This window comes from Elephantulus edwardii, unplaced genomic scaffold, assembly GCF_000299155.1.
Source record: "Elephantulus edwardii isolate Elephantulus edwardi_28Jun2011 unplaced genomic scaffold, EleEdw1.0 scaffold00183, whole genome shotgun sequence".
Taxonomy (NCBI): domain Eukaryota; kingdom Metazoa; phylum Chordata; class Mammalia; order Macroscelidea; family Macroscelididae; genus Elephantulus; species Elephantulus edwardii.
This window is the reverse complement of record NW_006399933.1, coordinates 1,588,678-1,615,681: the sequence shown is the minus strand read 5'-3', so window position 1 is coordinate 1,615,681 and position 27,004 is coordinate 1,588,678. Positions and strand designations below refer to the sequence as shown.

The following is a 27,004-nucleotide window of genomic DNA, read 5'->3' as shown; positions in this document are numbered from 1 at the left end:
TACGCATCATACCCAAAAAAGGATGCAATTAATAGAAACAAAGGGAAGAATCTGGAAAAAATAATCTATTGCTGTAGAATTAATAAAGAGTTACAAGGAATTTCCAATAATGTGGATTACAGTTCTGGTGGCTTACTGGCTAGAAGTTGCACTGCCAATCCAAAGGTACATGATTCAAACTCACCAGCAATTCCATTAGAGAAAGATGGACAATATCCTTCCATGTGGTTTGCTGCAAGTGAAAACTCACTAGAGGGTAAGCCATGAGTCTGTTCCAACCTCATGGTGCACAGCAATAAAATCTATAATCTATAGATTATATAAGCAGACTTGAAACACTTTTTATAAAAGATCAAAGACTACAGTATTTAATATAGATTATATCTAAGCATCAGGAAAACAAAGATCTTCATCTCTGGACCAATAGGCTACATCAGATAGAGAAAGGATTGAAGTTGTCAACAATTTCACTTGACTTGGATCTAAAATCATACTAACAGTAGTGGAAAAAATCAAAAGATATCTTGCTCTGGGAAAATCTGTTGTCAAGGACTTTTCCAAAGTGCTACAAAGCAAAAGTGTCACTTGAAGGACTAAGGGGTTCAAGCCATGATCTTTTATATTACTTTCTATCCACATTAAAGTTGGACAATGAATAACTGTGACAGAAGCATTAATGCCTTTGAGTTGTGGTATTAGAGCTACTGAAAAACTCATGAACTGACAAAAAAAAATAAACAATTTGTCTTGATTTTCTATTTGTCTTTCCAATTGCAGTGGAATCAAGACGTTCCTTAGAGGTAAAGACGGTTTGAGTATATTATCAGGAGGGACTAGTCCTTGGGAAAAGATAATATGCTGGCAAATGTAGAGGGTCAGAGAAAGACTGGAAGACCCTCAACAAGTTGGATTTTTTACAGAGACTGTAACAGTGGGTTCCAGCATATTAGAGAAGGTGTGAATGATGGAGGACAGAACAAGGTTCAAGTCTATTGTTCACAGGGTCTTTATAAATTGTAGTGGATTCACTGACACCTAACAACAAGAACAACAATGTAGACTGGGTCTCTACAGATGGATATGCAAATATAGATAAAAGATACATATATTTTCTGAAGATCAAAACACCTACAGATATAGATATTTTGTTATTGTTGTTGTTATTTAACATCACATTATAACTGCCTTCTAGTTGACCCTTCAGCGGGTTTTCATAAACAGAAAATTGCAAAGGAGGCAATTGCCTATTTTTCTCCATTGGAACAGCAGACAAATTCAAACTGCACACCTTTGGGTAGAAATGAATTTCAAAAGAATGTAGTCATTGATATAGATGTAGGTATGAATATTTTGTATTGAAATGCTTATCTACCTTTCTATGACACTGCTGTCCCAAAATGACTGAATAATGAGTACTAGGAACAGGCTCTATGCCAAAGCCTATACAATCATTTCCTCATCTGTTCTTCAATATAATTCTATGAGGTAGTTACTATTAATATCCTTGGCAAAGATTATTGAATGTTCCATGAACTGCCAGAAGAACAAACAAATCTCTTTTGGAGGAAGTACAACCAGTGTAATCCTTAGAGGCAACTTTGTCTCACATATTTTGGGCATTTTGTCAAGAAGGCAAGCCGTTGGAAGAAGACATCATGCTGGGAAAGATAGATCAGTGATAGAGAAGATGACTTTCAATGAGATGGATAGACATAGTAACTGTAACAATGACCTTGAGCATGGAGAGGTCATGAGGATGGCACAGAACAAGGCTAGGATCTTATCTATTATTTACAGGATCACTATGAGTCATAGTTGACTGAAAGGGACCTAACAACAATATTATCTATTGAAAAAACAGAAAGTGTATGCAGTATGCATAGGACATGTTGTTTGTTCCATCAAATAGGAAACCGCCCATAGCTGACCGTCCTGTGTGTTTTCAGAAGCCATTAATCACACAGGAAAAGATTGTCTATCTTTCTCCCATGGAGCAGATTTGAACTGCACATCTTTAGGATTACATTGCAGCTTCTTGCCAGTAGGCCACCAGAGCTCCCTGTATCTAGGGCAAAGAGTTGCTAAATTACTGAAGCCAGACTTTAAACTCAGGCGATCTATATTCAAACTGCTGTTAGAAATAGTTGACAACAGCCTACTGTTTCTCAAGTAGTGAAAGACTCCTAGACATGACTTACTAAAAGATCTCTCGAATACAAGAAGCTAAAAATGAAACTCATTATTTTTCCCACAAGCTCATTGTTAATCTCCTCTTGATAAATAGTGCTTCTCTCCACCTCACTGCCAAAGTCTGAAAAAAGTGAGCAAGCATCCTTTGCTTTTTCCAGTCTTTCTATTTATCCCAGCTACACAAAATAGCAATTCCCGGAGTGCTCCTTTTTTCACTTTTCACCTACATCCCTAATTCCCTCTTTCCAGCCACCAAGAGCAAATGTACCTATTTGGAAATGGAAAAGACTTTAAACTTCTGAGTTTTTGTCCCAGGGAATAAAAATACACAAAAAATTGGACAATTTTCCAGTAGGCTTTTCCTGACCAGTTAAGATATACATGGCTCAATACTCTTTGTTGACTGATAATTCTGTTTTTCACAGCACTTGTAAGTTTGGCTGCTTCAAGGACTCTAGACAGTGCCAAGCTGAGTAATTAGCTCTTAGGAGGAAGTGCAATCAGGGTACTCCTTAGAGGCAAGCATTGTGAAACTTCATGTCACATACTTTTCAGCGTGCTGTCAGGAGGGGCCAGTTCTTGGAAAAAAGCATTAGGGTCATCAAAATGGAGACTCTGAACAAGTTAGGTCGTTACAGTGACTGTAACAATGAATTTGAACCTAACAGAAAAGGTGATGATGTCACAGGATAGAACAAGACTTACAGAATCAGATAGATCAATCAGTTGCAGAATTGCTATGAGTAGGAGTTGATGTGACAGGACAAAAGGGCAAATTCCATTTCAGCATGTAAGGCTATTAGGAGCCATGAAACCCTCTGTGCCTTCCTCAGATTAAGTTTCAACTTTACCCTCAGGCATCCAAATGCTAGATCATGTAATTATACCCTATGTCATAAACTGATATTTTTCATTAAAAGCTAAGTATTTTTATCATTGTGACACCAGGTCTTTTTGTGTTTTGAGCTACTGTTACATAGTCTAAACTCACTGCATGGAGCCAAGTGTAACTTACAATGACCCAGCTACCTATTACCTTTCATCAAAACCAGTCAGGAGAACATTTCACCAAAGACCAAGAATGATAGATTCAAGTTTTCAAGTCTCCCAGTGGTACAGATATTGAACTATCCAAGTGGCTTTATTTTCAAAGAGTGGGGTTATACACACAGGTTAGAGAGAAAAATGTGTCCAGTCACAGTTGCAGTTTGATTTCTGCTCTGCAAGAATCAGTTAAGTCATTGTAATTAAATCTGTTCCAGTAGTCTAGACACAGTCAGAAACCTTGCAAATATGTGTGATTATTCACAGAGAGTATATGCCGAGAAAGAAAAGGATGGCAATACAGCCCCTAAAAAAGATCCATCAAACAGTATTTTATGTTTGTGTTGAACATGTTTCTTCTGGATATGTGCCATTTGGGTTTAAATCCATGCTAGACAATTTATTGGTAGGGTGATTTTAGGGGTACTTCTTAATTCCATTCAGACACAATTTTTTACTGAGCTGAAATTGAAGATTCTAATGATACTTACTTCTTTAAAAGTATTGTGGAATTCAGAAAGAAATGTTTAATGTTCAATGCACAGCACAGCCCTGGCACATACAAAATAATATTTTTTTATTTTCTTTCAAAATGGCATTTTAATGTATTGGTAAAGTCTAGAAGTTCTCATATTTCCCACTTATTGAAATGCTTACTGATATTTGGAATCCATTAGTTTTAATTAATACAGCCTTGTTTCCTCTAAGTCAATTTAGTCCAGCATAAACAATGAGTTCATGGTGCTACTATTTATCTTTAAAGACATCATTTACATTCTCTATATCTTAGTTTCCACAACTATACATACGAAATTCAACCTGATTGGATTGGAAAAAGTAAAATTATTTTAAAGGTGCAATTCCACTGTATTATATTATCCAGATAATTTTTTACCAATAGCAACACACAATGTGGACAGTTGCATATGAAATTCAGGAGAAAATATAGACATACATAAGAAAGACATAGAAATCAAAGACTTTCAACATTTAAAAGTTATTTTGATCATCTAACTAAAATAAAATTTTTACAAAAAAATCATTGAGTAGATAAGTATAAAATCAAATCTATAAATGATGAAAGAGGAAAATAATTAGTTTCTCCCATAAGAAATGTGTCGACATCCTCGCCACACATGAATGTGAATGCGACTTCTTTTTCCAAATAGGGTCTTTGATGATACTATCAGATCAAACTGGAGTAGCATAGGTCCTATGTTGCTATTACTGGTGTCTTAATAATAGAGGAAAAGAGAGACAGAGACAGAGAGAGAGAGATTGAGAGATACAGAGAAATGATGTCATGTGATTCTGCACTACTAATATAGGAATGTTTAGAGTTACTAGAAGCTCCAAGAGAGACATGGAGAAGTTTCTCTTGCAAAACTATCATAAGGAACCCATAAATTCAATACTTTAAATTCCTAGCCTCTATAACTGTGATATTGCTTGATCCCAGAACATTTCAGTATGTTCATGTGAAACCTATACTTGGTCAAGGAGGCAGTTGTCAGAACAGGGCAAGGAAACACTGCATGGTTCAAAACTGGGAAGGGTTTATGCCACAGATGTGTCCTATCTCCATACCTTTTCAATCTATATACAGAACAGATTATCCAGGAGACCAGACTCTATGAGGAGAAATACTGCATCAGGATTAGAGGAAGACTCATCAACAATCTGCATTATGTAGCTGACCCAACCCTGCTTGCTAAAACTGAGGAGGACCTGGAACACTTACTGCAAAAGATCAAGGACTGCAGCCTTCAATATGGATTGAAGCTCAACATCAAGAAAACAAAGATTCTCACCACTGGGCCAATTGGCATTATCATGATAGACAATGAAGAGATTGAAATTGTTAATAGCTTCATTTTGCTAGGCTCCACAATCAACACTCTTGGTACCAGCAGCCAGGAAATTAAAAGACAAATTGCATTGGGAAAGTTGGCTGTCAGAGACCTCTCAAGAGTACTGAAGAGCAACAATATAATTCTGTATACTAAGTTGCACCTGATTCAGGTCATGGTCTTTGCAATTACTTGCTATGCATCAGAAAGCCGGACAATAACTAGGAATGGCAGAAGGAAAATTGATGCCTTTTAGCTGTGGTGCTGGACAAGAGTACTGAATATACCATGGACTGCTAGGAGAACAAACAGGTTCATCCTAGAGTGGCTGAAACCAGGCTACTCTTTGGAGGCAAGGATTCCTCTGACACACTTTGACAAGTTGCAAGGTGGGACCAGTCCTTGGAGAAGGAATCATGTTTGGGAAGATGGAGGGATAGTGCAAGAGTGAAAGACTTTCGATGAGATAGATTGATTCAGTGACTGTGGTAATGGGGGTAGGTATGTCAGAGATAATAAGATTGGCACAGGATAGAGCAAGGTATAGGGCTGTTGTACTTAGGGTTGCTATGAGTCACAAGCGACTCGGCACATAACAATAACAACAACAACAACAACATAACTACGAGACAACAAACACGGATGTTGTTGTTGTTGATTGCTTTCCAGTGGAGCACGACCCAGAGCAACCCTATGAACAAAAGACCAGAAGCCCTTCTACAATTATTGACATTTATCAAAGTTTATAGTGTTCTGATATTTTATTAAAGCAGCCTGAGAAAACTAATAAGCTCTTAAACAATTCATAAACCTTATGATTCCGTTTTTAAATTCAAATCTCCCTACTTAATGCAATAAAGTGCTTATTACGTTAAGTAACATACTACAATCAATCATGCTTGTTGCACTATTGTCTTATTTTTACCTCCTTGTGAAGTCCAAGGTCAATATATCCACATATTGGATGAAAGGCTCCAGTTCCACATACATAGATGTGAGTTTTGTTATAGGGTTGAAGCACTCGGATGAAATTTGCACATTCAGTCTGTTGGACATAAATAAATAAAGTCATTAGCACGTACTTTTGGTTTTTTAGATTAGCATTCATTCTCACTATTTTCCAAGTGGACAGATGAACAAATATAAGAGCAGAACTTTACAAATAAAATATGAGAAATGTTTAAACAGCTCACTTAGCAAAGGATGCAAAACAAACATTGAAATTATAGCTGAAATGTCTTTCAAGTTTTTTAAAGTTACAGTATCTTTGAAGTGACCAGAGTACAAATCTTTACAATGATATTAAATGGTGTTCCAATAATGACCATAAACAATATTCTTGAGTAAACTATACTTTCTTTCAAGAAATACTTACAGAATAAAATCAATCACTTTCTGTTATTTCCACATTAACTATCCCATTACACAATTTACTCTTTGCCACATCATGCTATGCTGAACAAACTGGGCACATAGACACTGTAAAATGAGCAAGGGCTGTGTGGGGACGGCCATGTCTGACCTTCACTGGTTTCTCAAAGTGTAACTGTCACGGCCAACAGCATCAACAACACAAAACCATTCCCATGAGGTCAGACTCATGTCAGAGAATGTGCCCCACTCTCCTGCATGTTCAGCACCAATCTAAGTGCTTTGCTGGGTCCAAAATGTAATGCAACAGCCAGAGACCACACAGAACCATAGTGTGGAAGTTAAAAAGTTTATAATCCAGGTTAGTAGCAGAATATAGTCAGGACAGCTTTGCAAATGTGCTTGCAGGCCCCTCAGCCTTGAGTCTTGTGGTTTAAGGCCAGTGTTTCAAAGTTCTTAGACCTGCCAATATTGGCTCTCTTCCCTACCCCCAAAGTTGTCCAACACATTTGAGTACGGGCTCTGAGCTTTCTGTCTGTGGGGAGCAGCAGTCCCAAGGTCCGCTCCATTTCATGTTATGTCTCTGATTCTCTGCTATGGCTGCTATGGCTGTTGCTCTGTTCCTAAAGGACATGTTGCATTCTCTTGCTTGTCCTTCTTTGGTCCTGAAAGATGAGTTACATTCTCTTGTTTGCCCTTCTTTTTCTAGTGGTGAGGTTTCTTCCCTGTGCTGCTGGATCCCTTGATTTATTGGTGAGACTACTCAATCCCCTTGGGAATGAGTGAGACTAACAATCTCCTCGGGTATAGGTAAGACTAACAATCCACTTATGGGATAGGCTAACACTCCGTATTTGAATATTCCCACTTATTCACATAGCAAAGTCAAACAATGGCTCAAAAAGCCACTTTGAATAAACCCTTAACTCTACAGAGACACATGCCTCTAGTCTTTTCTTATTGTCTTACCACTGTAAATCCTTTTATTTTCAAATATTAGTGCTCATTACAAAGGTGATCAAACAGACCATGGAGATTATTTAATAACATAATTAGTTGTTGATTGCCTTGGAGTCAAGCACAACTTATAGTGACCTTATGAACAAAAGGCCTGAAGCCCTTCTATAACTATCGACATTTATCAAAGTTCATAGAGTTTCCTAAACATTGTTTAGGAAGTTGATGCCACTCCTGCTTCTTGATTCTTGCTTAGTATCAAGTACAATTTTGCGACAAATGACTTAAAAAAATTCTTGCGCAAGAGATATCACTGCTGATGTCAGATGGATCATGGCTGAAAGTAAAGAGTACCGGAAAGATGTCTCTCTGTGTTTCTTCGATAATGAAAGGGCATTTGACTGTGTGAGTCACAATTTGTGACTAATATTGAGAAAAACAGGAATCCCAGAACACTTCATTGTGCTCATGTAAAACTTGTACCTCAACCAGGACGCTGTTGTCTGAGCAGAGTGAGGGAAGCCTGCATGGTTCAAAATCAAGAAAGGAGTGTTTCAGGGATGTATCATTTTCTATACTTTTTCAGTCTATTTGCTGAACAGTTATTCAGGAATCTGGATTTTAGGAAAAAGAATATGGCACTAGGATTGGAGGAAGACTCATAAAAAAACCTTCTTTATGTAGATGACACAATTCCGCTCACCCAAACTGAGGAGGACTTGAAGAGTTTGCTTCAAGAGGTCAAGAACTGCAACCTTCAATATGGATTGCATCTTAACATGGAGAAAACAAGCATTGTCTTCACTGGACCAATAGAAAGTATTGAGGTAGATGGAGAAAAGATTGAGGTTGTTAACTATTTCCATTTTTCTAAGATCCACAATCAGTATCTCTCAGCACATGCAGTCAGGAAATCAAAAGACGAGTTGCATTGGGAAAATCTGCTGTCAAGGCTTCTCCAGAATAATAAATAGCAATGATGTCAGTTTAGAGACTAAGGTGTGCCTGATCTAGGCCATCATCTTCTCAATTGCTTGGTATTCACCTGAGAGCTGGGTACTGACTAAGGATGACAGAAAAATTAATGCCTTTAGGTTGTGGTGCTGGAGAAGATTACTGAATATACCACGGACTGCCAAGAGAATAAACAAATTTGTCCTAAAAACAATGAAACCAGGTTGCTTCTTGGCGTCAAGGATTTTGAAGCTCTAGACCTTGGAGAAGGACATCATGTTTGGTAAAGCAGAATATAATAAAAATTAAAATAAAAACAACAATAACACTCAACTGGTTAGAGTGACAGAATGGCTACACATATGGGCTCAACTATATAGGCAAGATTGTGATGATGGTGCAGCAAGAGGGAGATATTTCTTCTGTTTCCAGGTTCACCATGAGTCAGAACAGACACATTGATACTTAACAATCTTTAAAATTCAGTTAATTCCTGTTTCTTCTCAATTTCTAACATTTTCCCATGAATATTTTAATATCAAATATATTTTTAAGAAATATATACATTTCTGCTTGTTTTAAATATACTCATGCTATTAGGAAGGAAAGAAGGAGAATTGATGCCTTTGAGCTGTGGTGCTGGAGAAGAGTATTGAATGTACCATGGACTGCCAAGAAATCAAACAGATTCATCCTGGAGAGGGTTAAACCAGGCTACTCCTTGGAGGCAAGGATTCTGGGGCTTCGTCTGACATACTTTGGACATGTTGTAAGGAGGGACCGGTCCCTGGAGAGGGACATCATGTTTGGGAGGGTGGAGGGACAGCGCAGGAGGGGAAGACCCTCTATGAGGTGGATTGATTCAGTGACGGGGTAATCGGGATGGGTGTGTCAGAGGCAGTGAGATTGGCACAGGACAGAGCGGGGTTTAGGGCTGTTGTACATAGGGTCACTATGAGTCACAAGCGACTTGATGGCATATAACAACAACAACATGCTTAAAAAGACTTCCTTCTTTAAAAACCCTCTCATTATCTTTGAGTCATAACTCATCTTTACACTCCAGCAGAATCCTGACTCTGTACATCACATAGGAGATGGCTCATCTTTCTCTCTTGGAGGTGCAGGTGAATTCCAAGTGCCAGAGAGGCATGACTGTTGGAAACTGGCAATGGACTATGTCACCAGACCTCCTTCATTGTTGCTTTAAGTCATATTTTTCTACTCTCCTCTTTAGTAATCAGTGAACCATTTTTCGGAGTATTTGTCCTAGTAATTGTTTTTCTTAAATGCTATAGAGTTGACTATAACTCATAGTGACCTTGTGAAAAATAGATCTGAACCTTGCCCTATTCTGTGCCATCCTCATCACCTCTTACCCACCAGAACCCATCATTCCAGTCACTGTGTTAATTCATCTCTTTGAGAGTTTTCTTATCTTTTGCTGACCCTACAGTTTTCCAAGCTTGATTTCCTTTACCAAGGATAGGTAACAATTTCTAACAATATGTCCATGCCATGTGTAAATTCAAAATGAGACTCAAGAAAATAAAAATAAGTCAATGATAACCAAAATATGATCTTGAATCTATTCCACATGAATTTCAAAACCGTCTGAAGAATACGTTTGGAGCATTAAGCACCAATGATCAGAGACTAAATGAGTTGTGAGATGCTATCAAGAGTATCATCCATGAAGAAAGCAGAGTCATTACAAAGCCAGAGGAGAAAAAAAAATCCTAAATGGATTAGAAGAGACTCTAAAAATTACCTGACAGCACTGAGAAGCCAAAAACAAAGGGAAAACACAGTGAAGTAAAATAGCTAAACAGAAGATTTCAAAGGGCTCCTCCAGAAGGCAATGCAAAATATTATAATGGAATATGGACAGAGCTGGAATTGGAGAATAAAAAGGGAAGAACTAGCTCTGCATTACTCAAGCTATGAGAACTGGAAAACAAATTTAATCCTCTAGTGGCAATATTGAAAAATGTCATAGGCAACACAATGTATTACCCGATGAGCAAGAGCCAATGGTAATGAAAGAGGAAGTGCAAGGTGTATTGAATGCATTGGCAAAAAATAAAGCCCTCAGAATTGATGTGACACCAATTGATATGTTTCCATTAACAGTTGCAATCTGGATGAGCTCATCAATCTACACCAGGAAATTTGGAGGACATCTGTTTGGCCAGTGGATAGAAAGAGGTCCATATTTGTCCCCATTCTCAAGAAAGGTGATCCAATAGAATGTAGAAACTATCAAACAATATCATTAACATCACATGCAAGCAAAATATTGCTGAAGTGAATTCTGAAATGTCTAGAACAGTTCATAAACAGAGAACTTCCAGAAGTTCATGTAGGATTTAGAAGAGGCTAATCATGAAGATGAATCCTGGATGAAAGTTGAGAATACCAGAACAACATCTATTCGTGCTTTATTGACTGTGCAAAGGCAATTGACTGTGTGGATCATAACAAGTTATGGCTAGCATTGAGAAGAATGGGAATCCCAGAGCACTTAATTGTACTCATGCGAAACCTATCCCTATACCAGGAGGCTGTTGTTCACAAGGGAACACTACATGGTTTAAAATTAAAAAGGGATTGTGTAAGGGTTGTATTCTCTGCCCAGATCTATTCAGTTTGTATGCTGAGCAAATTATTCAAGATGCTATACTCTACAAAGAGGAATATGGCAACAGGATTGGAGGGAGACTCATCAATAACCTGCATTATGCAGATGGCACAACTTTACTTGCTGGAAGTAAGAAGGGCTTGAAGCACTTGTTGCAGAAGATCAAAGAATACAGCCTTCAATATGGATTACACCCCAATATCAAGAAAACAAAGTTTCTTACTAGTGGACCAACAAACAACATCATGATGGAACGAGAAAAGAATGAAACTGCCAACGATTTTATCTTGGATCCCAGTTACCACCCTTGGTACCAGCAGTTAGGAAATTCAGACACATATTGCAGTAGGAAAGTCTGCAATTAAGGACTTGTCCAAATTATTGAGGAATGATATGTCACTTTGAAGACTAAGGTGCCCCTGATTCAGGCCATGATCTTTCTGATCACTTCCTATGCATATGAGAGCTGGACAATGAATGAGGATGACAGAAGAAGAATTGATGCCTTTGAGCTGTGATGTTGGAAAATTATACTAAATAGTCCATGGGCTGCTGAAAAACCAAACAAATATGTCTTAGAGAGGGTGCAGCCAGAGTGCTCCTTGGAGGCAAAGAATAGAAAAATTCATCTCACATATTTTGGGCATGTTGCTAGAAGGAGCTGTACCTTGTAGAGGGATGTGATGCTCAGAGAGGCAGAGAGTCGGTGAAGGAGAGGAAGCCTCTCGATCAGATGGATTGACAGAGTGACTTATGCAATGGGCTCTAAACTGTCAGGAAGTGTGAGGATGGCACAGGATAGGAAAGCGTTCAGATCTTTTGGTCATAGGGTAGCTATGACTTGAGGCACCTAATAGTGACGACAACAACAGCATGCCCAAAGTATGAAAGATCAAGTTTCAGAGTCTTTACCTCCAGGGATTACCCTAGTTGGTCATATTTTTTTTTATTACTCTGGTTTATTTACAAAATTTGAATACATTGTTTTTCAAAAAAGATCCTTCCCATTTCCTTCAGCCACCCATCCATCAAATTGTGCAACCCTACAATTAACAATCTACCCCTCCCATCCTCACCCCTCTATTTCCACCCTCCCCCCACACCCTACCTTGAATCCTCACATGCATTCTACAATAATGGTTTTATATAGTATTTGTCCTTGTGGGACTGAGTTAGTTCACTCAGCAAAATGCTCTCCCGTCCTTCCCAAGTTAGGTAGTAATTTACAAAATGATTGCTCCTGTGTGCTGCGTAGTATTTCATTGTAAGAATGTACCACAACTTCTCAATCCATTCGTTCATGTTTGGACATCTGGGCTGTTTCCATGTTCTTGTGATGGTGAATAATGCTGCTATGAATATTGATATTAATATATAAGTTTCCATTTAAGCCTCAGTTTTCATTTTCTTGGGGTATATTCCAAGCAATGGAATAACTGGGCCATATAGAATTTCTATGTCAGCTTTTTGAGGAATGTCAAAAAAAGAAATTTTTTATAGAGAAATAAAACTACTTCTTTTTCAATTATAAATTACAAAGATTATGAGAAAGACAGCATTGTTTAAAAAGATAAATATAGAAGGTCCAAAATGAGTTATGTTAGTGTTTATGATGAAATTTTTCTGAGAAATAGGTGAAACAGCCTGTATTTTTAAATTTTTTTAAATGTTTTTGTTATTGTTTACTGTTTTATCAGAACCAACCCATAGCTGACTATCCAACAGACTTTCAGAGGGACTAAATTACATAGGATGAGATTGTTTCTCTTTTTTCCAAGGAGCAACTGGTAGAGATTTCCCCCACCAACCCAAGAATAGTTTATTAAAATTCAGCCAGCCTTGGATTGTTGACTATATAGCCTTGGACTTGCGTGCTCTGTTTAATTTTGGAAGTTAAAATGCAGCTACCCCTGGAAGGTACCATAGTCTGCCAAATCTCTTACTTGATGAGATGTTATCTAAGTTTATTTATGAAACCCCTTCTTTTCCCAGATTGGGTTGACATGTACAAGTTAGTTCTGAATTAACTGGCACTGAGTCAAAGGCAATTGGTATGGTAGTTTGGCTTAAGAAAAACCCAGCAGGAAGATGAAACAGTGTGATTTTCAAAGCAGTTCAGAGGCAAGGATAAGGCACAGATTGCCTGAGGGAAAGAAACTTGTGAACAGAGATCACAAAAGATAAAATCCCTACTTTAAATTTTGCCCAGAAGCTTACATTTCAACCAAACATCTCAATATGCAAAAAAACCCTTCACAGTGCCTCTCTTTTCAACTCATAACATTACTTTTAAAGTCTCAAATTATTTTTTTTTTGCACAAAAGTTCAAAGTTTTGTTTAAAAAGCATGAACAATAATTAACTTGATTTCATTCACTTTGAGAATTACTTGTAACTGCAGTTCTGTGAGGCATGAGAAAAGATAACTTTGAGACACAGCTAATTTTAACTTTCCCTGAAAGTTAGCTAATTTATTAGCTATTGCAAACAATGGCCAGTGTTCCTGAATGTGATCAAACAATCCAGCGAGTAACAGATTTGACTTCGAAAAGTACTGAAATATCTCCTCCTATCTAGTTTCATTTCTTCCATCTGCACATTTTCCCATGCCCCTTTGGAAGAGTGGAGCTCTGGTGGCCTAGGGTCTAACTAAAAGGCAAAGGTTTGATTCTACCAGCTGATTCATGGGAGAACGATGAAGAATCCCCACCTGTGCAATTCAAGGCCTCCGAAAACCCACTGGTGGGTCAGTTACAAGTAGATTCTGACTAGATGGCAATTGAGTGAGTCTGGAGGACTGAGAGGAAGATTGAGAGGGATCCAAAAAGAAGGATCTATTTTCAATTCTCTCTAGTTACATTATCAAATACTGAAGAATCAAGACTCTATGGACCACAGTAACTCTTAGAGATGCTATGGACTAGAAAAAATACATCTCAGGAGGTTTCCAAGGCTGAAATCTTTATAGACACTGGTTGTCACTTAATTCTTTCCCAGAGAAAACCAGTTGGACCCACTGACCTTTTAATTAGTAGCCAAGGAGTAACCACTGTGTAAACAAGATGCCTTCAAGTAATTATAGCAATTGAAAATTTTACCTTTAATATACACATGCAAATGTATAAATATGAAAAAATAGACATAAAGCTGAATGCTTTGATAAAAAGCAGATATACATACTTAAGATTTCTGGGGGAAAATATGAGCAAAACAGAAGTACTTAAAATTTTCTAAACTTATGGAATCTGCCCACCTACCATCAGAGGGTACCTTCATCCATGATTCTAAGGTTGTAAATTATTACATGAAAAGGCTGTCCATCTTTCTTCACTGAGTACTTAGATTCAAAATGCTGACCTTTTGATTACTAGCTTAATACTCAACACATCACCTCAGCAGAATGCCCTGATTTTATAGGTTCTGTTGCTATGTACGACCAGGTCACCTTTGACTCATAGAGACTCTATACACAACAGCTCTGAACTCGGCTCTATCCGGAGCCAGTCTCCCTGTCTCTGGCACGCCTACCACTATTACCCCAGTTACTGTGTCAATCCTTCTCATCTAGGATTTTACACTTCTGCACTGTCCCTTCACCCTTTCAAGCAGAATGTCCTTCTCCGAGGACTGTTCTCTCCTGGCCACGTGCCATAGTATTTGAGAAGGAGCTTTAAAATCCTCACCTCCAAGAAGCATTCTGATTTCACCCTCTTCAGGACAGACCTGTTTGTTCTTTTGGCAGTCCACGATAAGTTGGATACTCTTTTCCAACTCTACAACTCAAAACCATCAATACTATTGTCAACCCTAGTCATTATTCAGCTCTCTGATGGAGAACAAATAATTGTGAAGACCACGGCCTGAATGAAGCACACCTTAGCGTCGAGACTGATATCTGTTGCTTTTCAGCACTTTGGAGAGGTGCCTGACAGCAGCTTTCCCCAGAGTAATTTGTCTTCTGATTTCTTGACAGCTGGTGCTGCGCAAGTTGAAAATTTTACAACTTCAATCTTTTCTCCTTCTATCATGGTGTTGCTATTTTATTTCCAAAAAATACAGTATCTTATAATAGGGATTTCTACAGATCAAAGATCCATTGTGGAAGTAAGGAAAAGATTGAATAGATAGATAGGGATAGAGATAGAGACTGAAATATTTAAGAGTCTATCTAGCTTCAATCAGGAAATTGAAAGACGAATTGCATTAGGTAAATCTGCTATCAGGGACTTCTTCAGAGTACTGAGGAACAACAATGTCAATCTAGAGACTGAGGTGCGCCTGATCCAGGCCATAGTCTTTGCAATTGCTTGCTATCCATCAGACAGCTGGAAGATGAAGAAGAACCACAGAACTGGTGCCTTTGAGTTGTGGTGCTGGAGAAGAGTCTTGAACACAGCCCAGACTGCCAAGAAAACAAATAGGTCTGTCTTGGAGAGGATAAAACAAAGTTTCTCCTTGGAGGCCAAGATTTTGAAGCTCCATTTCACATACTTTGGGCACATGGCCAGGAAGGAAGGTGCTTGGAGGAGGATATCTTGCTCAGAATAGTGAATGGACAGCATAGGAGAGGAAGACCCAAGATAAGATCGATTGATACAGAAACTGGGGCAAAAGGGGGTAGGTGTGTTACAATCAGAGAGACTGACTCAGGACAGGGCAGGCTTCAGAGATGCTGTACATAGGATCACTATGAATTGTAGGTGACTTGACAGGACCTAACAACAACAATATCTAACTTTGCTGGAGTTGTGCTACCAACACGAAGGCAAGGAGTTCAAACCCACCAGATGCTCTGTGGGAGAAAGATGGACAATTTTCTCCTGATTTACAGCCTCTGAAAATCCACTGGAGAGCCAGCTGTGACTCAGTACCAACTCAAAGGCTAAAAACAACATTTATACAACGGACTAAACAGATAAGACTTTTTTTACATAAGTGAATCACAAAGTAATATACTTCATAGAGTGCAAAATACACCCCATATATATATTATGTATTCATAGAGAAGTCTAATAAATCTGAATTTAGTCAGTAAAGAAGAACAAAAGTAATAATAAAAATTAATCTGCCTATATTTAAAAAAAGAATTACTAAATTGAAAAATATATAAAATATTTACTATTTGTAATAATGGCAAAATTTCAAATGTGTCTTTGTCTTGGCAAAGATTATGTATATTTATTTATCCATTTACTATGCAATAGTGTTAAATATAAATTTGTACTGCCTCCAATGTTGACAAGAATATGGGGATATATATTTGCTCATTTTTAGTGATTGTGTAAGAGTCTATACTTTCTGGAGGGCAACTTGGCTGTATATAGGTAACAATTTTTATATTCTCTGCCTCGGTAATGAGAGATGTTCACAGTAACTATACAAGCTTTTTCATGTACAGCATCATTAACAATAGTTAAAATTGGACATATACCAAGTTTCTAACAATAGGAGATTGATGAAATAATGCATAAAGGAATGCAGGATATCTATTAAAATAGTGTTACAATTTAATGGCATGGGAAAATGTTCGCAGCAGTCAGCTAAGGGGGGGGCATGTTTTTTATGTATACAATGATTCCATTCTGAAAAACAGTAAATAGGTAAGATATGAGAATAAACATAAAAATGTCACCAGTTATCTCTGGGTCGTGTTCATGACAGAGGAGGCATTTATAGATGATGTGGGCTTTTTGGTTTTTGAAATTTGAAACCATTTAATTGTCAACATTTTGTTTTCATTTTATCATTACTTCAAAATAAGACATAAAAATTGAAACTACAGAATCATAGAAGTTGAGAGCTGAAAATCCTTTAATTCTATGTTACGGCTCACTTGACATCCGAGGAAAGCAGTGCTAAAGTTATGCTATGTGCCTGTCAAGCTGACGACCAGCCCAGATAGTCTGTTCCCTCTTTCTTCTTTGGCATAGCTAAGCTATTGAACTCAGTGTTTATCATCAAAGGTTTTTATTAGTGACTTTATTTAGAATAATCCTCTTCGGAACAAAAGGAAAATGCTACCAAGTATACTCCTGACTGTTCTTCCCCTTTCTTTCGCTTGTATGAACTGGACCTTGAACTGGATCAAGTATCTTGAACAAGAAAATGGAACAGTTCTTTTTGTTTCCTCATTTCTACCCTTGCCCCACTCAAATTAGCTAACTTTCATTACAGTAAATAATTCACTGTTTTGCAGTTATACAGTACCTTTGGGTAAAGGGACAGTCTCTCCAAACACTCATTAATCCTAAACACACTCTTGGAAGTAGGTAAAAATTACTAGGAAGGAGGAAGGGGGAGAGTAATGCCAAATGTAGTAAAAGATATCAATAAAACCACAGACTTGCCTCAATTTTCTGTGTGCTAAAATCTCTGTGATGGTGTCTATGCAACGGTGAGCCTCTATATGCTGGCAGTAGTGGAGAAAGGAATGATTTGGTATATACAGTGTCTAAATTTTCTAGGCAAATGTTACCTTTTATGTTTTCTATTTTACTTTCTATTTAACTTTTTAAAGTCAAGATAGGTCAGTTCTTGGAAAAAGAAATATGCTGGGAAAGGTAGAGGGTCAGAGAAAGGGAGAAAACCCCTCAAAAAAGATGGAGTGACACGGTGATTTACAAATTCTGACATGAAGAGTATTGCCCAGGATAGGGCCAAGTGCAGATCTTCTGTTTGTAGGCTTGACATGAGATCATGGTCCACTTGAGGGAACCTGACAACAATAACAATAAAGCCCAGTTGGGCATATTTACTCTCGACAAACAGGGTCATTCTGAGTGGAAGTTTATTTGATGCCAACAAACAGTGTATAGTAATATGAAGCATAGTACTGTAAACTCCAGAACAGATATCTGGATCTTGGTTAATACCATTTACTAGGTGTGTGGTATTTGGGCATATCATTTACATTTTGTAACCTCAGTTTACTTATCTGTAAGATGGGAAGTAATAATAAGACTTAACTCTTAGTGAAGATTAAATGAATTATAAATATGGTTTGCATCATATGTATATAGCAGTAAATTTTTATTTATATGTAAATTACATAGCAGTGCCTAGAATATACAATTAGTTACTGTGAGCTCTGAAATAGAATATCATTTATATGGATACATTAATAAAATAAAAAGAGATAATACTTCTATTACACCTATATAATTTAGCATCAAAGAGATTTAGTAAAAACGAGAAAGGCACCACAAATCCTTAATGTTAGGCTAACAGTAGATGAGTGTAAAGGTTGGGAGAGATTGTAGTTAAGAAATAATTGAATTGGAAACATTATATTCCATCAATAGAGTACTACATATGCTCTAGTATAAAACCTCCAGAAAAGAGTATCACTCTCTGTGTTCACTTAATAACATGGTACTTGAATTACTATTTAACTGCAATTCATAAACATACTGAAATAAGACCACTGTCACCATTCAAACCTTTTTTGATGGTTTGACATTAAGAGTTTATCCTTCATCTACTACATGGAAAAATTGATTTAGTTCACTGGAGTGGACTATTAACATCCTTTGCTTATGTGATTCTATCCTTCTTATCATACACTCAGTACTGGGGAAAGACAAAATAAAGAAATATTCTTAGTGATAAAATCATGTGTCTCCTGTTAAAAAAACATTTTCAGGAACTCCTCATAAGATAGATAGCTAGATAGATAGATAATAGAGAGAGTGAGTGAGTCCTTGGGGAATGGAGAATGACATCAAGCTTGCATGGGTGGAGGATCAGTGCAGGAGAGGAAGATCCTGGAAGGGATGGATTGACACAGTGACTGGGGTAATGGGAACAGATAATAAACCCAGTGACAGGGGTGATGGGGTCAGAGATAGTGAGAGTGAGTCTGTAGAGCAGGGCTCAGAGCTAGTGTTCATAGGGGTGCTATGAGTCACAGTCAACTTGATGGCACATAACAACAATATAGCAGTATTATTATAGGCATTACTAACCACCTTTAACACAATCTTTAATCAACATGATGGATTATATATACACATACACACACACACACACACACACACATTAAAACTCTAGATAAACATTAGTTAAATGAATCATTAAATCTACCTGGCATCATGGTTTTTGTTGTTCTGTATCTTTCTCACTGTAAAATTAGAAATTTTATAAAATTATACTTCTCAAAAACTGCATTTTTATTTACTATGAAGACTTTCCTCTGTTGAATATTAGGTGTTGGTATCATCAGAACAACATTTGACGGCATTACAAATGAGATTCAAGATGTTCATAAATCTGGACAAGATTAGAACCTCTTTTTATCTTGACTTATATTCAGGAAGTAATTTATTTTGCTAAAAAAGAACAAATGGCTCCGTCACCCCAGTGTGACCGCTAAGTCAAGATACAGCACAGGGCATCTGGCCTGAGTCAGAGCAGTTGGTTGAGGGGAGGGGTTATTCAGAATCCCAGCATTCTCCAATCATTGCTAGAGTTAACACAGGCAACACAAATGGGAAACATGCAAGACAGCTTGATAATGAAGGCAATCCAGACAGGACTGTGTTAAAGTTTAGTCCAACCCATTTAACAGTGTTCTCTGGTCCTTAAGGTAGCTTCAAATAGGACATGTGTTGTTTGTTGTTCTGGACCATCGAGTCTGAACAAACTCATAGCTGAAAACTGCAGAGGGATTGCCTGAGCCAATATAATCACACAGGAGGAGAATGTCCATCTCTCTCCCATGGCGCAGCTGATGCCCCCTGAACCACATGCCTTCGACTTGGCAGCACAGCTCCTTACCACTTGGCGACCAAGTTTATTTGTTGTTTTCATTAGGTGCTGTCAAGTTGAGTAGGACTCATAGTGACTTCATGATCAACAGCCCTGAACCCTGTCTTATCCTGTGCCATTTTCACCATCCCTAACACATTTTTAACATATCCCTAACACTCTGATAGAATTCTTCTAGGTGTTGTAAAATCAATTTCAGTCCAAACTAAATCAAATATTAATTGTATATTTTTAATGCTAAAATAACCAAAAGTTTTCTGTAGACTTAATTTAAATATATATATATATAAATATATATATATTGTGTATATGTATATATATAATAATGCTGATAGTTTTTTAGCAAAAAAGAATATAACCTCAAAACTAATATTAGAAACTGATACATTAGGAAGTGTTTTATTTCTAAGTTTTAAAATTTTGTAAACAATACCATTTTGATGAGATAAAAATATTTTATACCATATAACCTTTACAAACAATATGTTAATGACATGTGTTTAAAATAGAACCCTAACTAGGTGAATTTCCACAGTGATTGCAGCAATGGGCTTAAGTGCATCAGTGACTTGGGAGGATGACAAGGGATGGGACAGGGCTCAGATCTGTTCATAAGATTGCTATGAGTCATATGGGACTCAGTGTCACCTACAAACAACAGTGGCAACCAGAGGGTAAATAAGACTCTACAGCAAATATTCACTATTGGTTCAATACCAATTTAGCAAAGTATTGTATTTAAGTCTTGTACTTACATTAGTATCTTTTCCAGCTAATTTGCATAATTCCACTCGCTCCTTTGCAGCTGGCCAATAAATCTGTAAAACATTTCATGGTATGTTAGAATTTGACTATCTGTGATACAAAACACCATATATTTCTGAATGGAGAAATAAATAGGTTAAATTGAAGAATGAATGTCAAAGGAGGAAAAGCCTTAGACTTAATGTGAAGTTTTTGATACTTAAATACTTTTCCAATGCCATCCTTGAATATTTTTAAAACTCTGTAAAAATATTAATTTTATAGTTTTGTTTAAGTGCATGTAATAATTGGTAAACTGCATTCAGAGGGCAGTGAGCTCTTATTGTAAAGTCAACAGAATTTTAGATTGTCATTTGCTTAAGAAACAGCTCTATTGGCCCCGTTTTTCATACTTTGCAAAATGGCAAAGCTTTAAACCATGTAAGATTAGATGGAAGAAACAACCGTTTGTCACAAAATTACCACTCCCAGTCAAAGACCACTTAACAAGTGTGGAACTCAGATATATCTGTTGTTGTTGTTGTTGTAAATCTGTTACCTAGTTAAATATTTTGTAAGCATTATCATATTTATATCTCACAACAGCTCTACATGGTCATAGTAATCATTCTCCTCATTGCTTGGTCCAAAACCTCATATAACTATTAAATAATGCGCAAAGGGCTTTAAAGCTGCACTGCACAAATTCCGACTCAAAATCTATGTTCTGAGCTAAAAAATCTATATTATAAAGAGCATCAAACTCCCTCATCAGTTGTTCTTAATCATGCAGGACTCAGAGTACTCAGTGTTTCTCCTCCTTTCTATTGTTTTTAACATACTAGAAATAGTAACGGGACAATTTTGCAAAATAGAATCCAAACAGGTATCTAATTTTTAGATTACTGAGAGAATTGTTCTCTGTTAAGCTTTAGGCAAGAATCAACAAGAAAAACAAGCTCTGAGTTGCTTACAAGTGAATGAACCAAGATGCTCCTGACAAACTTTTATTTTATTTCTCACCAGAGTTAGCAGAATCTATTCTAATGAACGAGAGGAGAAATATTGTGAAGGAATACACTAAAAGTGACTATAACCTATAATTAACAAATGATTCAGAAGTCACCAGTGTGACTTTATCTTTACAGTAAAATTTAGATTTTTATGTCTCCAAATAAAGATAAGCAGACAATAGCATGAGAAGGTTTCCTAGCAGATAATGCAGTGAAATTTTTGAAATTGAAGCAAGTTTAAAGCACACATTAACAACCCATAAAATTACTACTGAAAAGTTGGGAGTTTGTGTCAGAACTAGGTTCTACGGATAAGCTATCTTTAATGTGATTCACAAAAATATCTAAAGACTTATTTATTCATATGTTGCTTAAGCTACTGTAATTAGGCACTCATACAACTTTTAATTGTAGTCAGTTATGAAAAATTAATGCGGTAGAGCAATGAAAACCACTATGGATTGCTCTTCTAATATAGCAAAATCTAGAGGAGGAAAAATAAGCACATCTTCCATACTTAAACATATGTCTTTTAATTTTTAAAAACTTAAGATCAAAACCATGGTTTTTTGGGTATACATGTATATGTAATACATATGTCTAAAGAAAAGCAAGAAAACAGTGAATAGATGATTAAAAATAATAGTTTACCTAAATGGGGGGAAAGAAAAGGAATGAATGAGTTGGTTATGAAAAACAAATGATTTTATAAGATTCTTGCTTTTCTTTTGGGTAATAGCATGTTTTTAGGTGCTTGATATATGACTGCTCTTGTTACGTATCCTCAAGTGTGAACAAATACACAGCTGACCCTCTAGTGGATTTTCAGAGGCAGGAAATCACACTGGTGATGACTGGCTGGCTATATTTCTCCTGAAGAGCCATTTGAACAGATTGCCTTTGGGTTGGCAGCACAACTCCTTGCTGTGAGACCTCCATAATACATAATTAAAACCAAGTAAATAATACAGAATTCCTAGGTGGTTAAAATGGTTAACACAATGTTAACTAACCAAAAGTTTGGAGGTCACAAGAAATGCCTGGCAATCTACTTCCAAAAACTCAGCCACTGAGGGTCCTACGAAGCAAAGTTCTCTGATAAATATATGATAAGCATCAATCGGAATTAATTCGCTGGCAATCAGTAAGTAATACTGCTGTTGTTAGGTGCCACTGAGTTGATCCTGACTCATAAAGCCGACACACGTGAACAAACATTGCCTAGTCCTTTATCATCCTTACAATTATTGTGATATTTGGTTCTATTGTTGCAGTCCTTTGCCAAGCATGGCGTCCTTCTCTAGTAACTGATCCTTCCATGTGGCTTTTTCAGACTTTTAGAGACAAATTTAGTCACTCATGCCTCTAAGAAATATTTTTGTTATACTTCTTTGAAGACAAATTTGTTTTTGTTTTTTTTAGAGGTCCATTTTATACTCAATACTCTTTGTCAGTTCCATAATTCAAATACACCAATTCTTTTATGGTCTTCCTTAGTGGATGACAATTGGGTTGGAACATAACACAAGTTAGTAAATTAATAAGTCAGGCTGGTGATTATGTTATGAATCTATAATTATGAGACTTTAACTATATGAAAAAATCTGAATCAAGCAGGAAACATGAAAATATCTTTCTCACCTGTTGAAAGTAAAAATACTGGTGTCATGAGTTGAATTGTATCCCCACTCAACTACATGTATGCAGTGATATATTGTGAAAGCTATACCCCTGAACTGATAAATCAAATTGTTTAAGGGTGGAAAGGAACACCTTTTAATCTCAACAGAGCCCTAATTGGACACAAAAGTTGTTAGGTCTGCAATACCTTGTCTTGCTAGAAATGAAAGGGGAGGAAAGTTAACCTAGAAAGGGCAGGGGGCTGGGAATAGTATCACCCAGAAAGAATTTCCAGAAGTAGAGTCTATCTTTTGGGATTCATGCCCCGGTGTAAAGAATTTCCTTGACACTTGGGAAGATCAAGACACATGGAAGTCTTCCTACAGAAGCTGAAGGAAACACGGACTTTCCTTCAGAACCAACAGAGATCAGGCCTTCCTCTAAAGTAGGACTCTTTTTTCTCTTTATAAAAGAACACAAATATTTAAAAGAAGTTTTAATTACTTCTTCAATATTTTCAGTTATTGGTTATAAGTTATAGGACTGAAAGTTGAGTTGTATCATACTAGTTGATGAAGTAAAAAGAATTACAAATTTCAGAGACTAGTAGTCAAATATAAAACAGGAATATGTATGCATAGAAAATTTGTTGGACTCTAGAAAGCAATTTTTAGAAATCTTCTAATTTCTGTTTACATATTTTGTTTACTTCATGAAATTTTAATCCACATCACGGTATTCATACTCAGTCTCATAATGTCTAAGACCTGACTAAAATAGAAATTATCATTTGAGCATTATTATTATTAAACAGAGATTTCATTATATTCTCAGGAAAAAATAATTTTACTTTTAAGGTAGCATTAAAACTTTCAAAATAGAGAATTATTGAGATTACATATTGGCTTACTTTGACACAATGCTGTCAAGAATTTAGGAATTAAAAATAACAATTTAGGAAACAGCTGGCTGTCTTCCAGCACTAGACATTTACTTAGAAGGAAAACAAAAAAAATCATTGTAGTTGTGCCATATTTAAAAGATGTTATTTTAATTATGATTTATAAGGGGATTTTCTTTTACTTCCTACCTACTCATTTGTATATAAAGGGGTTTATTGTTTGAAATATCCCCTTTGAAATTATATGGTAAAACAAATGAAAAGAAACAGAATTCCTCTTAATCTAAAAGGGAAACAAAACAAAGGAATAAAATCAACAAAATCCTACTATCTTACTTATATAAGATTGTCAGGGATATGGTGAAGTAAACCATTACTTATTTTTCAATTATTATTTTCAATTATTTTTCAATAGATTATTTCAAAACTGAAGTAAAAACTTAGCACACACAAATAATATCATTCAACTATTTCAGTATGTATTTTATAGTCAAATTGTATAATGTATACTATGTGTGTTTTTGTATGTGTGTGTAGGAAAATAACAAGAAATAGAAAAACAGAGTTAATGATATATAGAAGGAGAAAAAGAGATACAGATTCTAGAATAGCAAATATTTCATAATGACTTACATTTCAGTTTGATTAGCACAAAAATGAAGGCAACCTGAGCTCCTTAGATTATTTTAGCAGCCTAGTCAGTACAGTAAGATCACCTCACACTTGAAAACACATCATGCATTTGTACTCAAGTGGAATGTTCACTTAGGCTATGAAAAATTACATAAACAGAACAAGGGAATATATTGCCTGGTTTTAAATAATAATAATAATAAAATACATTGTCCACACCATCTACAGAAAGTGAGCTATGATGATCAACAAAGTATCTGAATAGTGCTGTGACAGCATGTGATCCTCCAATAACCCTTTTTTTTTTTCAATTGATCAACAAAAATGTCTGGGTATGTCAAAATCCTTGAAAATTGGCTTTTCTAGAAATTGTATTAGTCACCAATGAGGAGGCATAGTTTCTAGCTGTGGACACATGGTCCTGCAAATCATTAACAGCTGTAGGACTAATCTAAAAGAGAAAGCTTTCTACATGGTAAGGTACTCCAGTGATGACAGTGGTAGAGATATTGTGAAGAGACTGTGGCACTGCTGTGAAGATTGTAGCAAGGTGTAATCAGAGGAAAAGATGATTTGTAACTGCTCTGAGATAAAGACCACAGTTAAAGGTTTTACTTGCTAGATGATTAGAGAAAAAGCTGATTTGTAACTTGAGACAATGTTTGGTGAATTATTGAGGAAAACAAAGGTTTCTTGCCTTTGTGCTGCTGAACTTAACCTGGATTTTTCTTAATTGCATCTTGTTAATCTGGCTTAGTACTGCTGCACTAAACCTGGACTTGCATTGGGTGATACCTTTGTCTCCTCAAATTTCCAATCTATTTTCGGAATAAGTACACAACTGTGAATAAAGCATGTGGGTCAACAATAAACTCAAACCCAATTATTGATAGAGAAATAGGCAGAGCATGGCAAGGGAGCGTGTCTGTTTGTTGTTGTGAATATATTTGATGGGTACAGTTTCCTTTTATTCAGTGGGTAGAATTGAGACTCAGCCACTCTCACATTGCATCTGCTCCTTATGCAATGACATGTATATTTTCTTTCCTCTACTGAGCAGGACATATTTTGCATCAAGCAGAAAAAGCAAAGCATAAGTCCTCTGAAAGTTGATGCAGGCTTTGTACCTTCTGAGGAACTTAGCAGTGTGTGTGTTTTTCTTTTTTCTTCTTCCAATTATCAAAGAGAGTCATATTAGAAGCAGATATTACAGCTGCATAATTGTTATATTTTAATTACTGGAAATACTCTCATACTGCACTATTTCTTAACTACAACTGATGTACCAGAGACTTCAGGCAATCACTTGGGTTGGAAAGTGGTCACTGAGATCTTAGCACTTTGATATCAGAGATCATAGATATGTAGAGATCGTAGAAAATGCTTACAGCTTTTCTCTGCAACCACATGCAGGATAGACTGAAGAAGCTAAACAGAAGTTTTTTTCTGAGAATTCAGATGTATACAAGAGTTTCTTTCAATATAATTTTTTAGGGAGTAACTACTAACTAAATCACTATGAAGCAATTCTCTCACTCTTTCGTTTTCTCTCCTGACCCCCTTCTTTCTCTTTCCCATTGCCTTTAAGTTAGCGACAACTCAAGACTGACCCTCTAGTATGTTTTCACGTACTCAACTCTCATTCATTGCCAATGAGTTGGAACCTTCAGTGGGTTTTTGCAGACTGTAAATCACTCATCTTTCTCCCACTGAGTGGCTGGTGGATTTGAACTGAAGGAGAAGAGTCGCTTTTGGATTAGCAGTGCAATTCCTACAAACTACATCAACAGACCTCCCTAAGAAACAACTGTTGTTGTTATTGTTATGTGTTGTCAATTTGCCTGGGACTAATAGCGACCCTATGTACAAGAGCTCTAAACCATGCCCTATCCTGAGCCAGTCTCATTGTCTCTGATACAACTATCCCCATTACCCCAGTTACTGTGTGAATCTGTCCCATCCTGGGTCTTCCTCTCCTGCACTATCCCTCCACCCTTCTGACATAAATTTTAATCTTGTAGATCAAGTGAATATTGAATGAATCATTCATAATGAATGATTACTGTTAGTAACAAAAGTAAATATAGATACTAAATTTCCTTACCGGGAACTGTTAATTTATAATGTTTTAAAACAATTATGTCTAGAACCTGATACAAATAAAAATTAAGCCAGTTTTCAAGTTTGACAATTTGCTGACCTAACTCACTCAGCATTTCTTAAGCTCAAGGAACTTAAGAACAGATTCAAACCTAGAGTTGCTGTAATCAAGGATGCTTTGGGCAGAATATTAAATGATCCAGGAAGTATTAAAAGAAGAT

At 36.6% G+C, this 27,004-nt stretch overlaps 1 protein-coding gene across 1 annotated transcript in view; it reads right to left on the bottom strand.

The window, feature by feature from the left end:
• Positions 1 to 27,004, bottom strand: part of SEMA3D (sema domain, immunoglobulin domain (Ig), short basic domain, secreted, (semaphorin) 3D) — a 179,451-nt gene that overhangs the window by 102,498 nt on the left and 49,949 nt on the right. The window contains exons 3-4 of the mRNA XM_006896139.1: positions 20,528 to 20,590; positions 6,010 to 6,129 (exon numbers count right to left, since the gene is read on the bottom strand). Of these exons, the coding sequence (XP_006896201.1) occupies positions 6,010 to 6,129; positions 20,528 to 20,590 (183 nt within the window). The remainder of the gene's footprint in view (positions 1 to 6,009; positions 6,130 to 20,527; positions 20,591 to 27,004) is intronic.